Source organism: Moschus berezovskii, chromosome 2 (genome assembly GCF_049115385.1).
Source record: "Moschus berezovskii isolate FMDL1 chromosome 2, NW_MosBer_1.0, whole genome shotgun sequence".
NCBI classification, from domain to species: domain Eukaryota; kingdom Metazoa; phylum Chordata; class Mammalia; order Artiodactyla; family Moschidae; genus Moschus; species Moschus berezovskii.
The window spans coordinates 110,564,109-110,579,552 of NC_142461.1; the positions used below are offsets into that span (position 1 = coordinate 110,564,109).

At 41.1% G+C, this 15,444-nt stretch overlaps 1 protein-coding gene across 1 annotated transcript in view; it reads left to right on the plus strand.

The window, feature by feature from the left end:
* Positions 1-13,125, plus strand: part of B3GALT1 (beta-1,3-galactosyltransferase 1) — a 119,726-nt gene extending 106,601 nt beyond the window's left edge. The window contains exon 3 of the mRNA XM_055398767.2: positions 8,112-13,125. Coding sequence (XP_055254742.2) covers positions 8,341-9,321 — 981 coding nt within the window. The 5' untranslated portion in view covers positions 8,112-8,340 and the 3' untranslated portion in view covers positions 9,322-13,125. The remainder of the gene's footprint in view (positions 1-8,111) is intronic.
* The last annotated feature ends 2,319 nt before the right edge of the window (positions 13,126-15,444 follow it).

Here is a 15,444-nt window from a genome sequence, read left to right on the forward strand (position 1 = left end):
ATAAAGGCCCTTTGCAATAAATTTCAAGGTATATTGAACTGAAGAAAGAAAGGTTCAAATAATTTCTTCCAGATTTGAGAGGGAAATGATTTCAACTGCCAAGTCATGACGAATATTACCTTTTGCTTTCTGCCACATCCTCGTTGCAAATGATCTGTTGGCTAAGTTCAATTATGGGGTCTCCTTGAAAGGCTTCATAATTAATTTTTTTTTTTTAAGGAACAAATTAACTCTTTGTCTTCCTGAGGCAGAAGAGTCAGAACAGTTACAGTTACTATGAGTGTTCAGGGATTTCAACTTGTGTGGCTGTACTGCCTTCCACAGCCAAGGAGGCTTACTTGAGAGAAAAAGCTAGGAGAGAAAGCCAGCCCTCTGTGATTTGGGGAAATAAGTTAGCAAGCTGTATAACATAATGGTTTATGAAATTCTGCCTTCAAGGACCATTATCTGGTGTTAATAGTGCTTTATTTCTTCCTCTCCTGTGCTTATTTAGAGCATAATTATAAGAACGAGAGGAAGGGAGGGAGCATGGCATCAAGATAACCATTCGCTAAATTAATGCAGCTGAGTCGACTCTCTGGCTTTTGGGGCTTGTTTATCAATTGGTTCTGTTGTGGTCTGAATTCTAGAATTCCCCCACAGAGTGAAGATTCTTTGATTTCACTGATTCACTGGCTGTGAGCAAAGTTATCTGAGATCAAAACACTTTTCAGAACGGATCTCTTACCTCCTTACTACCGTGATGCATTGTACAGCCAGCTTCACATTCATTTCAAGAGCATTTTATAAGCACTAGTATTTAGCCTTCTTTCCCTCTCTCTGAATTTGTCTTGTTTTCATTCCTCTATTTTAACTGGTTCAAAATGGACTCTCTTTCTTTTCAACTGGTTTATCTTTCTGCACCATGAATTTAAAGTTACTATGTAGATTTTAACGTTAAGACAATTTTTGTACTCCTCCATGGCCTCTAAATATTCAAAATTTGTTCTGAAGAATAAAAAGGCTGGTAATTTGAGGTGACACTGGAGAACTGTCCTTATTCTCTAGAAACCAAATCAGTATTTTAAGAACTGTTGGCCCCCAAGCTTTTGGAAACTTTGCCACAGCCCTGACTTAGCTTTCTCAACTAATTAGTTTTTAAGGAAGGTTCCAGGGAAAGAGAAGTGGCAGGAACAAAAAGCTGTTTAAGGAAGATAAACAAATTGTGTCATATTCTTCACGTGGTCTTAAATATAATCTGAACTAGTTTTGTTTCTAATGTAAAAGCAAACCGAAGTTTGTGTCCCATTTCACATTCTTGTTTCTTCCTCCTCTGAATGCTGTAACAGTTACAAATCGTTCATCCTTTCAAAGTTAATTTACCAAAACCCAAGAATTTCTGTGCTTAAATCAAGAAAATAAAATGTGTGGAGTAGTGAATTCTTGTGGAGCAAAATATTTCATTTTGTTGCTACCCAGGAAAGTGGTTATGAGTGGAATTATGTCTCTCCAAATAGACACACCGAAGTCCTAGCCCCAGTGCCTCCGAAGGTGACCTTGTTTGGAAACAGGGTTTTTAAATGAAGTCATGAGGGTGAGCCCTAATTTAATATGACTAGTGTCCTTGTAACGGGACTTCCCTGATGGCTCAGTGGGTAAAGAATCCACCTGCAATGCAGGAGACACAGGTTCAATCCCTGGGTCAGGAAGATCTCCCACATGAGGAAATGCCAACCCACACCAATGTCCTTGCCTGGAGAATCTCATGGGCAGAGGAGCCCGGTGGGCTACAGTCCAAAGGACTGCAAAGAGTAGGACACGACTGAGTATGATCACAGACAATCCTTATAAAAAGGAGAAATTTGAACACAGAGACACAAACAAGCAGAACGCCAAGGAAAGATGAAGGCAAAGATCTGGGTGATATATTTACAACCCTGGGGCACCAAAGATGGCCAACAGTGTGCCCAAAGCTAGGAGAAAGGCATGAGACAGATTTCTCCTCAGAGCCTTTGGAAGAAGTGAACCCAACCAACATCTGTTCAGACTTCCAGCCTTGAGGACTGTGAAGCAATAAACTTACCTCATTTAAGTTCCCACTCTGTGTTTCTTTGTCACAGAATCCCCAGCCATTGAATACAGTAGCTAAGCTACATCTCTAGGCATGTAGGACATTTGCAAGCATGTGTGCAAAGGCCATAGCTGAGAAACATGAAGCCAAGAAAACCCAAAAAACAAGAGAAGGGCAGAGATCAAAAACCAAAAAGATGCTCCTAAGAAAGCATTTATCCCGAAGAGCCAAGCAAAGAAACAAAAACTTAGTAAAAGACTCAGGAACTAAATCAGAAATACTTGAGACCTTCTATTCTCAACTCCACTGTGCCCCCCTTAGAGACTGACCAGTTTGACTAAAGTAGCTTTGTCCCCTTCCAGCTCGGTTCAGTCTCCATCCCCTATCGCTTCACTTTATTTCTATCACAGCATGTATCTCTATCTGAACATATTTTTTCCTTCATCATGTGTTTGATATCTGCCTTCCTCTCCTAGAAAATAAGCTCTCCATCCATCCTACCATCTTAGAAAACAGTGCCTGGCATCAGCTGGTGTCAGGGCATCTCTGCTGAGCCAGTGAAGGAGCTGTTTTATTCCTTAGGACAGAGAACATGGAAGTTGGCCATTTGCTGAGGCCCTGTGCCCGTGGGTGTAGGGCAGCTAAAAGAATTCTGAAGCCAGCTCAGTGATGACTGAAGTTTAGGAAGTCAGAGTTGACTTGTGCCTGCTTGAACTATGATGGAGAACATGAACTTGGCACCCAAACTATGCATAGGTCACCTAAGGGACACTACCCACTTGTTATTAGGACTGACCTCTGGCTATACAACAGAACTTTTCACAAATTCAGAGACTTAAAAACAATAAGTTATTCAAAATAACAGACTATCCAAGATGCAATTTCTAGGAGAAACATGTGCCTCCCAAATTGAAAATTCTGCCTCATTAACTTCCTGAAACTTGAAGGTGGATAGTTGCAGAAGTTCTGTGAATGAAGGTAACCTGTGATACAAAAAGGCCCTGGGGTGGGGGTGGGTGGGAATCTTTTAAATATTCTAGTTAAATGTTTCTACATGGAGGGGTTTGCATTTAATGGATGACAAGTTAATGTATAGTCAGTCCTTGTAGCATGTGTTAGTAGCTCAGTCATGTCCAACTCTTTGCGACCCCATGGACTGTAGCCCACCAGGCTCCTCTGTCCATGGGATTTTCCAGGCAAGAATACTGGAGTGGGTAGCCATTCTCTTCTCCAGGGCATCTTCCCGAGCCAGGGATTGAATTGAGGTCTCCTGCATTGCAGGCAGATTCTTTACCATCTGAGCCAGGAGGGAATGATTCTTAAAAGGAGTAACAAATATTTTATGTGCCACTTTCTATTTTACTGGTACATTAAGGTGTCTGTTAAGCAGGGATTTGCTTTGTTTTGTTTTGTTTCAATTTTGTAAAACTGAAGGAACTCTCTGGAGGATTCTGCTGTGTGCCACTCACTCCTTTCCCAGAACTGTTGAGCTGATGAATTTTCTTAACTTTTCAGTGGACTTTCAGCCTTGAATTTTCCAGGAAGAAAATAGAGTTCTCTAGCAGGAAAATCTGTACAGTGTAGTCACTGAAGGAAAAAACTGACAGCAATCCTATGTATTTAGAAGAATCGATCAATATAGTGCCTGGATCCCAAATCCTGAACCCATGGACTGACAGAATCCCCTCGCCCCACTGGAATGTCTTTGTATCCTAATATCATCTGCTTGCATAGCATTCTCTCCCCAGAAATTCAATACCTATAATGGATTTGGAAGTAAAGCAGATGCTATTTTAGCCCTTATTTATACCCAAGGCCACTGAGACACAGAAAACCACAGGGCAAGTTACTCAAGGAGTAAAAGAAGAGCATCTGGCCCGTTACCAACAACTTCATCCAATGTACAGGAAATTACCCTTCAGAGTTCAATGCACCAGGCTACTCTCTCCTCTCTTTACTTATGTTACTATTTCTGGTCCAGAGGCATATCTCTGTGCTTGCTTGACCACCTGGGAAATCTGTTTGGTTGTGAGCAAAAAGGACATTTTTGAGCACTCCTTGCTGTGGGTCCACTGTATCCTTGGCTACTCCTTAGAGTCTGGCTGGTTTCTTTTAGCATTTCAAAGCCTCTCTTTTATGGGGACCGAGATGTAGCACTGTGCCTACTTCTGTTCTTGTCTGAAAAAAAAACCAAAAAGTCAGTAGAAAGAGTGATTCTTTCAATGTGTGTATATTTTGCAGGACTTCAGAGAAAAGAAACTGCAGTATTTCTGAACCTCTTCAACATCTACAGCTGGTACCCCTACCCCCAGCATCTTCACCTTTAATCTGCTCTTTGCAAATCAGCATTCTTTTGTTGATCAGGGATCTCCACAGAACTGATGTGGTGTGGTATGTAGCAAACCAAAATGAAATAAAAAATTCAAGCGATGGACACACATCTAAGAAAATAAACCTGTGTCTCTGGGAGGACAGCAGCCTGAGATGCTCCCTTCCACCCTGGGCTATCCCGTGCCAAGGATTTTGCCTGTTGTCCTAACAGGCCTTAGGAAGCTTCGGGAGACTATTTACCTGGTCACTCACCTGATGTGTGGTCTTGAACAAGCTACTTAGTATCTCTGAGTTGCCATCCTCTCATCTGTAAAATGGAGACAATACCGCTCTTGGAACACTGGGAGGAACAAAGTTCTATGAAATCCATGGCATCAAATACAGCAAATAGCACAGTGTCTGGCGTACTGTGTGCTGTGCTTAGTCACTCAGTCGTGTCCAGCTCTTTGCAACCCCATGGACTGTAGCCCACAAAGCTCTTCTGACTATTGGATTCTCCAGGCAAGAATACTGGAGTGGGTTGTCATGCTCTCCTCCAGGGGATCTTCCCAGCCCAGAGATTGAACCTAGGTCTCCCGCATGGCAGGTGGATTCTTTATCATCTGAGCCACCAGGGAAGCCCACGAATACTGAAGTGGGTAGCCTAACTCTTCTCCAGGGGATCTACCTGACCGAGGAATCAAACTGGGGTCTCCTACATTGCAGGCAGATTCTTTACCAGCTGAGCTACCAGGGAAGACCAAAATAAGTGGAATTGTTAGTCGCTGAGTTGAGTCTGCCTCTTTGCAACCCCCTGGCTCCTCCATCTATGGAATTCTTCAGGCAAGAATACTGGAGTGGGTAGCTGTTCCCTTCTCCACGGGATCTTCCTGACCCAGGAATCAAACCCAGGTCTCCCACATTGTGGACAGATTCTTTACCATCTTGAAAAGCCACCAGAGAGGCCCCTGGTGCACTATATACATTTTTAAATGGACCTACAATAATAGGGGTAAGAAGCGTCATGTTGGTTGGCTGAGTAGGGAAGGATGCTCACTCTTCTATGAAAACGTTTGTAAATGCATGTGCTCGCGTCATGCTCTCACCTGTTCCTCTTCTGTTTCTCCCTCTGTTAGCTCTTTTTAAATCGCTCAGGTACCTATATTTATGGAGTCTCTTCTGCTAGAAAATCTTACCAGAAAGTTACCAGAGAAAATGAATTTTCACTTATTCTTCTGGGGCATAGAACTATGGGAGATAGATATCCTTTACGTGGAGGAATGAATTGCTCTTGAAAATCAGTGCACAGGATTTGGGGAAGGTAAAAATCCTCCCTTACACCCTTTAGACTGCAAAGATGGGTAACCAGCTACGCAGCTCACAACAGTTTCTGAGTGCCACTCACCATCTGCCCCCTGCCTGTCCCTGTAAGTACCACCTCCATCACCGTGTCCTCTTCCTTTAAAGTCCTGGTGCATGACAGCCTCTCTCACTTTTTGACTTGGCATATGCTGTTCCCTCTGCCTAAAATGCCCAACCCTCATCCAGATAATTCCTAGATGTCCTTGAAGATTCAGACTGGATAGCTTTTCTGAGCTTTCCATGCCATTGTCCCCAAGGCAACCTCTTGGGGAGGTTAAACTCTGGGAGGGGAGGGAGGAGTGGGATTCATTTTGCAGTATAAGGAGAGTGGTGCCCTTTGGAGCAGAACTCTGCACATTCTGCGGGACCATCCTTACGTCTCCAAGGCCCTGTGCATCAGCCCAGCTGTCCCGTGCACTCCATTAGCCTTATGATGAAAATGTTTATCCCACTGTTCTAATCATTTACTTGAAGTCTTTCCTCCTGGATTATGAGTTCCTTGAGGAGGCGTTTGAGTTCTATTTCTGTTTCTCCATTCATAACCCACCCCTCCATTGATAGCTTAATTAGTGACTCCAGAAGGGAACTGGATTGAAGCCTCTTCCAGTTGATGCTTTTGGGTAGTCCCTTAACAGCTTAATGATAGGTGGCTCACAGTTTAGTAGAAAAGTATGAAAGGTAACAAGGGCTTATATCATCATATATGATGATAAAGGTAGGCTCCTAAGAATCAGATCCTAGGCTAGGACAATGGTGGAGAAAGTTTGGTTTCTAGTCCCGTCTTGAGACTCACTCACATCCCTGTGGCATTCAAATGGAGGCGATGTCTGTATATCCCAAGGTGAGAAGTGCTTTACTAAATTCTCTGTTGCTGATTTCTCTCACTTTCTTTGACTTACTGCTTAAAGTTTCAAAGCTTGTTGTACTTCTCACCCTTTTTTTATCACCTTCAGTGCAACTTAGAGCAGAAATTCCCTCCAGAAGGCCAGGGATACTGGAGTCTATGTTTACAGAGTGCTTAGTATGGGTTGGATGGAGGCTTGACTGTGCCTGGAGTCATGCTGCTTGAAGCCATTCTGGTATTCATTTAGTTAGAACCATAACTTCACTGAGTTCTTGCTGGCCTCATGTGTATCATAATCTCACAGCAGTGCTTGGCTTAGACAAGAAGGTGTGTATTGCCTCTGCTGTTGCCCATCAGGTCTTTTCATTTCATTATCACTATTGTGCTTGGAAAAATGATTTTCAGTCTATAATCCCAGTTAAGTTCTTTCAATACAGTCTATACATCTAAAAGCATAGTTTTCTTTGAAGCAGACTTTGGTGAAACTGATTTCCGTTATTTGCTGTTTCTGTCTTCCAAGATACATTTTGCTCGAACCAAGAAGGGAGAGATGATTATTTACATGAATGGATGTTGTAACCTGGCATATATTTAAAACTGACATGATAGCAGCTGAAGGTCTAGAAGGGATTAGGCTTCTGAAGGGCAACATTTTAATTTGAACACCAGTTAAAGAATTCTGCCACATCTCCACTGAATTTGTGGCCCCCAGGCTCCATGGTCTCTCTTACTATACTCCCACTGTGTTTATAGGCAAGTGTAACTAAGTAAAAAGAATTACAAAGGAGACAGTATAATTTCACCAAGGAGACATAAAGGTGAATTGTTAAAAACCACAAAAAGCAGTACCATTTAGATCGGCTGTTCACTGTCTGGAGGACACTAGGGCCACAGTCTCCACGCATGAGGAGTAAGGATATTCTCCTTATGAAGTGTCATAGAAAGAATGAGGAAGTAATATTTGTGAGACCCAAAGTAAGGGGAAAGTGAGGAAAAGTTGGGAATGCCTTCTAAAAGGCAAAGGCAAGGGAGATAATATCAGCAGAGCTTTGCCAGTGGTAATCAATGCATTTTCAAGAATGGAGCTAGAGAAGGCAAAGAGATGTTGAGATTAACCTCATCAGATCGATTACCTCATCAGAGTCAAACAAACAATAACTTAGACTTGAGAAAATATAAGACTGTGTGTGAGACTTCCCTGGTGGGAAGAAGACTATCATCAAAAAGTATTTAACTGCAAAGAAAGCCTCTTGTGAAGAGGGAATCTTTTATGAAAATTACGAATATTCGGTTTCCTTCACATTCATCTTTAGTTTATAATCTATAGTATATTTGCTAATACCACAGAGGTATGAATATCCATAAACACCTTCCATCAAGGAAAGAAAGGTAGAATGCTTGTATCAGGGAGTTTTCAATACTGATGGAAATGCATGCCTATGTTTATTTTGATCAGCATGGGTCATTCTTACAGTCTTATTATCTTTATCTGAGGATGTGAAATGACTGAATGTGAACAACAACTGTACTTTATTGCTTTTGCAGAGTTTAGAGGAAGATTGATGAGGCATGGACCCTTGCTTCAGGTCTGGAGGAAAGTAGACTGAATACAGAGATGCCAGACAGCCACTGAGACCCATGGACAGTCCTGCACTCACGCTGATCTGTCGAACTTTAAAATTTCCTAGTAATATGCAACCTTTACCAAATGAAAAGAAACTAATGCCAGGAAGGCACTCTCTTCAGTATTGGGAATAGACGTGCGCTCAGGACAATGGCTTCGAAGGTCTCCTGTTTGTACGTTTTGACCGTGGTGTGCTGGGCCAGCGCTCTCTGGTACCTGAGTGTAACACGTCCTACTTCCTCCTACACGGGCTCCAAGCCGTTCAGCCATCTGACCGTTGCAAGGAAAAACTTCACCTTTGGCAACATAAGAACTCGACCTATAAACCCCCATTCTTTTGAATTTCTGATAAATGAGCCCAACAAATGTGAGAAAAACATTCCTTTCCTCGTCATCCTCATCAGCACCACCCATAAAGAGTTCGATGCCCGCCAGGCGATCCGAGAGACCTGGGGGGACGAGAACAACTTCAAAGGGATCAAGATAGCCACGCTGTTCCTCCTGGGCAAGAACGCCGATCCTGTTCTCAACCAGATGGTGGAGCAAGAGAGCCAGATCTTTCACGACATCATCGTGGAGGACTTCATTGATTCCTACCATAACCTTACTCTCAAAACCTTGATGGGGATGAGATGGGTGGCCACGTTTTGTTCGAAAGCCAAGTATGTCATGAAAACAGACAGTGACATCTTTGTCAACATGGACAACCTTATTTACAAACTATTAAAACCCTCCACCAAGCCACGAAGAAGGTATTTTACTGGCTATGTCATCAATGGAGGGCCCATCCGAGATGTCCGCAGTAAGTGGTATATGCCCAGGGATTTGTACCCTGACAGCAACTACCCGCCCTTCTGCTCGGGGACTGGCTATATCTTTTCAGCTGATGTGGCTGAGCTCATTTACAAGACCTCACTCCACACCAGGCTGCTTCACCTGGAGGATGTGTATGTGGGGCTGTGTCTTCGAAAGCTGGGCATCCATCCTTTCCAGAACAGTGGCTTCAATCACTGGAAAATGGCCTACAGTTTGTGTAGGTACCGCCGAGTGATCACCGTGCATCAGATCTCTCCAGAGGAAATGCACAGAATCTGGAATGACATGTCAAGCAAGAAACATCTCAGATGTTAGGATTTTTACCAATGTAAATATGTGTTTCTTTTCTTTTTTAAGAGATGAGGCTTAGGGTGTAGGTATTTTACAGGTGTCACCAAGGGAAATGAACTGGTGAAGGGGTTTATAAAAAGTATTTTTCTTCCCAATCCTACTTCCTTTTTTGAATCGCCAATTTCCACACATTAAGCTCTGCTCATAGGAATAACACATGGGTTTACAAGGCCAGATTTCATTCTCAGGTCCTAAGGTACTGCATTTATCTCAAAAAACAACTTCCTAACAAAGGCTAGGATCTATATACTGTGCATCTGAGATTAAAAAAAAACAAAACTGGTTCTGGGAAACTGGAACTCATGGTAGTGTCTTCATATTCTCTCTTCAAAAGTAAATAAGTAAATAACACTTTATCAAAAACAATTCAGAAACAGTGCAGTCAGGGAGACACACTGGATGTGATGATTCATACTGCGTGTAATGTTACATTGGATTTTTACATATATTGCCATGGAATGTGTACAGTATTTCCAGTTCCACCATGAAATGAACTTACTACTGGTAGGGAGGCTGCAGTTAAGTAAATGGAAATTTATACTTGAGAATCAAATATTCTCTCTGTTTGGAAGACAACTCTGCTTGTTCATCCAAGGATTAAACCTGGTCAGCAGGTGGAATGTATATAAAATGCTACTTAAAAAATAAACAGGAGATTTTTTTTTTTTCGCTCTTTCATAACAAACATTACCTGGTACCTCCAAGGAGACTTTGCCAAATGTAATTTCACCTGCTTCCCTCCATACAATGTCACTAAATACCTTTTACAGTTTCTGGCTCAGACAGGCACATCTGTAGAAATAAGTCGGTAGGAGGCCAGAAGGATGATAAATGACACAGAGAAAAAATACAGATTTACATGTGCATTATAATTAACACGAGCTTAGCACTGGTGTCAAATGCCCCTTCCATACATTTGCAAAGCTCATGAAAAAATATTTGAGGAGGGAGCAATGTTACTGAAGGATTTAGGTCTACTGTTAATAGATGCAATCTCTTTAACATTCGATACATTCAAGTATCTCTAACAGCAATGCTGTTCAGGGCTATTCTGGAAGCTCTGTGATTGAGGATTATGGGAAGGAAGGGTGGGGAAGCTTGAGTTCAGGTTCTGTGGCTGCCATCATGTGAATCATGTAAGCCTGCATCCTCACTTTGCTGTGCTTCGACATGCTCATTTATAAAACAGCTGGAAAAAACACCTACCTCACAGGTGCTGTGAGAGCAAATTGCATTTGCTAAATATTTTGGGATCCTTAGTTTTAAAGGTGCTACTTAATGCAGTGTATCATCAGTTCAGTTCAGTTCAGTTCAGTCGCTCAGTCGTGTCCGACTCTCCGCGACCCCATGAATCACAGCACGCCAGGCCTCCCTGTCCATGCATTATGCTAAATGTTAAAATAACTACATAATCACCATGATGGTCATCAGTAGTAGTAACATCATCATAATATAATATCTGCCAAAATACAGATCAAATATAAATATTAGTGCACCTGATTCTTCTAAGACTGACTTTTCCTTGAATATGTTAGGTGTTTGAGAAGGCTTCAATTTCTCTGTCATTTCTTCTGGTTTCAATGAGTAAGTTATTACTTTAGTGCATTGCCTTGATACCCAGGGTGCTGACAGGAAAGGCAGCTGCCTTTCTTTAGGGAGGAGCCTCTGGCTGGGGGTACATTATAGTCACTGAATCACATGCTTTGCAAAATGTATCACATCCACTTAGATCTCAGGAAACATTTGGTCTGAATTCTCAGTAAGAACTTTGAAGCCTGGCAGAGGTAGTCCACCTCTGGCAGAAGAATAGACACTCAGCAAACCCACACATTGCATTTCCAGCACTCATTAGAAAACTTCTGTTTGCTTCCATTCAAAGAAAGCTCCACAACTGAAAGAGTATACCTTTTTTTTTTAACCTGCCCTTTGCAAGCCCCTCTAGGAGTTGATAGCAAATAAGCAGATGAAATGTACAAATGGAAATCAAAGCTTATTTCTTGAAAACACTGAATCTCTCGTCTCCAGCGCAAGAGAACCGAATAAGAGACAGACCTTCCTGTCCCTTAATACATCTTCATCTCAAGTCAGCAGGACCACTGAGTTTGATTAGAAAATAACATTAGGTAGCCTGGAGAAAGATGGACCAGCACAAGGCGAGCCACCCTCAAACCCCCAATTCACAACTGCTGTGAGTTCCAATCACTGGAAAAGTCTCACAACTTTGAACTTAGTTTGCCTGTCCATCGTGTAGTCGAATTAAGGTCCAGTCTTACACCAACGTCTTGCATTTACCTTATGCTCAACCAAGCCACCTTCAGTGTTAAGGAACTGCACATTATAAAAATCATGTGTATACATCTGTGGATCACTTTATAAGTGTGTGTGAGTACATTATGAATAGAGCCCTAGTCTTGAAAAGGAGCAAAAATCGAGAATCATGTCTTAAAGAACTATTTCCTAACTTTTTTATGCTAAGTAGTACCCATGTGACAAACATGTAAATATTCATCAAAAACCATATGTATATATTTTTAAAGGCATTTTTTTTTTCCTTCTTCCCAGCTGTATGTATTGCTGGAATCTGCTTGCTATGTACATCTCCTTCTGCATGGAACTTGGTGAGGCAAGGTCATTCGTCCAGTTTCAATAGCCTAAAGCATGTTTGCCCTTTGTTTTTTGAATGTTCCAAAAATGTTTAAATCAAGTGATCAGGAAAAAGCTCTAATTTTCTACTTTTGCTAATTTTATGACACTGGCCAAATTAGGATTAGTTAACAAATCAATGATTTATTAAGCCATTTTTAAACTTGTTATTATTTGACATAAAATAGTGTTTCAGACAGCATTTTACCAGAAGTCATTCAGACAATTTTAGGAAAACCTTCTGACTGTCCCCCCACTTATTTTGTTCATTATGCATCAGATAACAAAAGATATCAATACTTCATGTCTATATTCTTAAATCTTCATTTGAAATTTTATTTTGGGAAAAAAATATCTGTCTTTGGTGGCTAGTTTGCGTGACTTTGTGTCTTCTTATATTGGAGCAAATGTCAGTTTCAATATATTTTATTGTATTTTTAAAAACCAAAATCAAAAAATGAAGATCATTTTCAATTTGAAATAAATTCAGAAGAACAAAACCCCTTTGTGTGACATGACATGGGGAAAAGAAACTCTTTACAGAGAAGCTACGGAAGGAGTTTTTCAATCAAATCTCTTCTCTTAAAAGACTGAAATATTTCCATAAAACATCTGGGATTCATTTTCTACCTTTCCTAATATGTGGGTTTGGGGGGAACTGATTATGTCATTTCTTCTGTAAAGGTGAAGATAGTTTTTATAAGCAACAAAGTAACTTGTGAATGAAAGAAGTAATTTACTAGAAACGCCTGTTGATGATAATTGACATTTAGGTATGTCGTTATATATGAATGATTGTATTTATGTATTTATTTGTCAAAATTGTACATACTGTTTCACCACATGTAATTGTCTGTAAAAGTGCACTCTCCAGTTTTGTAGTACAACTTAGGGTTACATGGGTTGCCAATCAAGCTGCTAATCAGAATACTATTTTTTGTATCAGTGTTATAAAACTGAAAAATAGATGCTGAAAATGTCTTTACTTTCAGTTTCTTCACCTTCCTTATGAAATGTAAACTGTTGATTGAAAGCACGATGCTAATGTATAAGCCCATCTGTCATGAGGAAGATTATGGTACCATAAAGCTGATTTTTTAAACCATTGGGACAAATAAACAGAAGCAGAACATACTTTCCACTTGGCTTCTTTTCTGAAAGAATCTCTTTGGCGAGATGTGATTACTGGAATTAGCTGATGTACTGTTGTCTTGTTAACCTTCCTGACAACCTCAATGTCAGTGACAGTTCAAATCACTTGGAGTTTGTGCACAAAAGGACATAGCAACTTGATAATCAACTCAGGGATGACTTGGTTTAGTAGACTATGGACTACTCCAGGATTTAGGAAACTACTATCCTCCTTGCCCGTTGGCAGCGTCACGTAAGTCTCTGTGTTAAACTGTAATGGTTGAACATGCCAACAAATTCAAATCCAAAGAGCATTATGTTGATAATGTGCAGTGAATCAGGACATGTCAAATCCAAGGCTAAAGTGTCATCCTTACGTTTCACACACATGTATCCTTTGGAATATTACATACTCTTTTAAAAGTTTGCTGAGACTGGAAAAATACTAGTCAGGCATTCTTTATAGCTACAAATAGATGCTGATTGCTGATACCTGACTTTGCAAGCAAGAGACTAATAGCTTTTTCAGTTCAGTTCAGTCGCTCATCGTGTCCGACTCTTTGCGACCCCATGAATCGCAGCAAGCCAGGCCTCCCTGTCCATCACCAACTCCCAGAGGTCACTCAAACTCATGTCCATCGAGTCGGTGATGCCATCCAGCCATCTCATTCTCTGTCGTCCCCGTCTCCTCCTGCCCCCAATCCCTCCCAGCATCAGACTCTTTTTCCAGTGAGTCCACTCATCGCATGAGGTGGCCAAAGTATTTTAAGAGGTAAAATTTCCTTTTTATTATCAATCTGATCTAGCCAAATAGGTCTTTACTTTTTAATTAACATTAAGCTTTGGATCTACTAAACTGCACCCCAAAGTTCAAAAGGTAAAGTCTATCAGGTGAGTTGAGACGTGAGTAGAACATAAAAACATGAAATAAGACTTGGATTCAATGTGACTTTTAAAAAAATTTTATAATTGGAATATAATTGCTTTACAGTGCTGTGTTAGTTTCTGCTGTACAACAAAGTAAATCAGCTATATCTGTACATATATCCCTTTCCTCTTGAACCTCCCTCCCACCCCTCCAGGTCATCACAGAGCACCAAGCTGAGCTTCCTGTGCTCTACAGCAGCTTCTCACTAGCTAGCTGTTTTACACATGGTAATGTATATATATGTATATGTCACTGCTGCTCTCTCAGTTCATCCCACCCCCCTCTTCCCACTCTGTGTCCCCATGTCCGTTCTCTACATTTGTATCTCTATTCCTGCCCTGCAAATAGTGGTACACATATACAGTGAAAAATTAGTCAGCCATAAAAAGGAATGAAACTGGATCGTGTGTGGTGATGTAGATAGACCTAGAATCTGTCACACAGAGTGAAGTCAGAAAAACAAATACCGTATATTAACAAATATATGTGGAATCAATGTGACTTTTTACAAGGATCAACATCAAGAGCAGTGCTCTGAAAGTATGGTCTCAGACTGGGAGCATCGGTGACAAACAAGAATTCATTAGAAATGCCAGTTCTTGGGCTCCCCCAGAAAAGTGGGGGTGTGTCTCAGCATTATGTTTCAATAAGCCCATTAGGTGATTCTCTTGCACCCTAAAGTTGAGAACATTGATCAGGAGTAGAGATTGGCAAGCTACACGTTGTGAACCACAGCTGGCTAACAATGGATTCACAGTGAACATTTGCAATGACTTATCAATAGGAGAAACTAACATTGAACCCCAACTAAGCAAAATATCTCAACAGGAAGATTTCCACTTTTCTCATTCAATTCAGTTCAGTCGCTCAGTCGTGTCCAACTCTTTGCGACCCCATGAATCACAACACGCCAGGCCTCCCTGTCCATCACCAACTCCCGGAGTTCACTCAAACTCATGTCCATCGAGTCGGTGATACCATCCAGCCATCTCATTCTCTGTCGTCCCCGTCTCCTCCCACCCCCAATCCCTCCTAGCATCAGACTCTTTTCAAATCATCAATACACAAACTGAAAAAAAAATTGTTGCTTGTTATATAAGTACTTTCCTGTATCTTCAACTTTGCCTCTTGGTCTGCAAAGCTTAAAATATTTATCATCTGACTCTTTACAGGAAAAGTTTGCCAACCTCTGACTTAGAGAAAAACATCTGAAAAAAGTGCAACATATGAAATTCCTCCACTTGTCAATGAAAAGTCACATCAGTAAAGCATCCTGGAATTGTCTCCATGCAGCCAGGGAAATGACAATGGAGTCATAATAATGAATTGCGTTAAAAACCGACAGCTGCATGTATTTTTAAAATATTTCATTTTTCTCAAAGTGA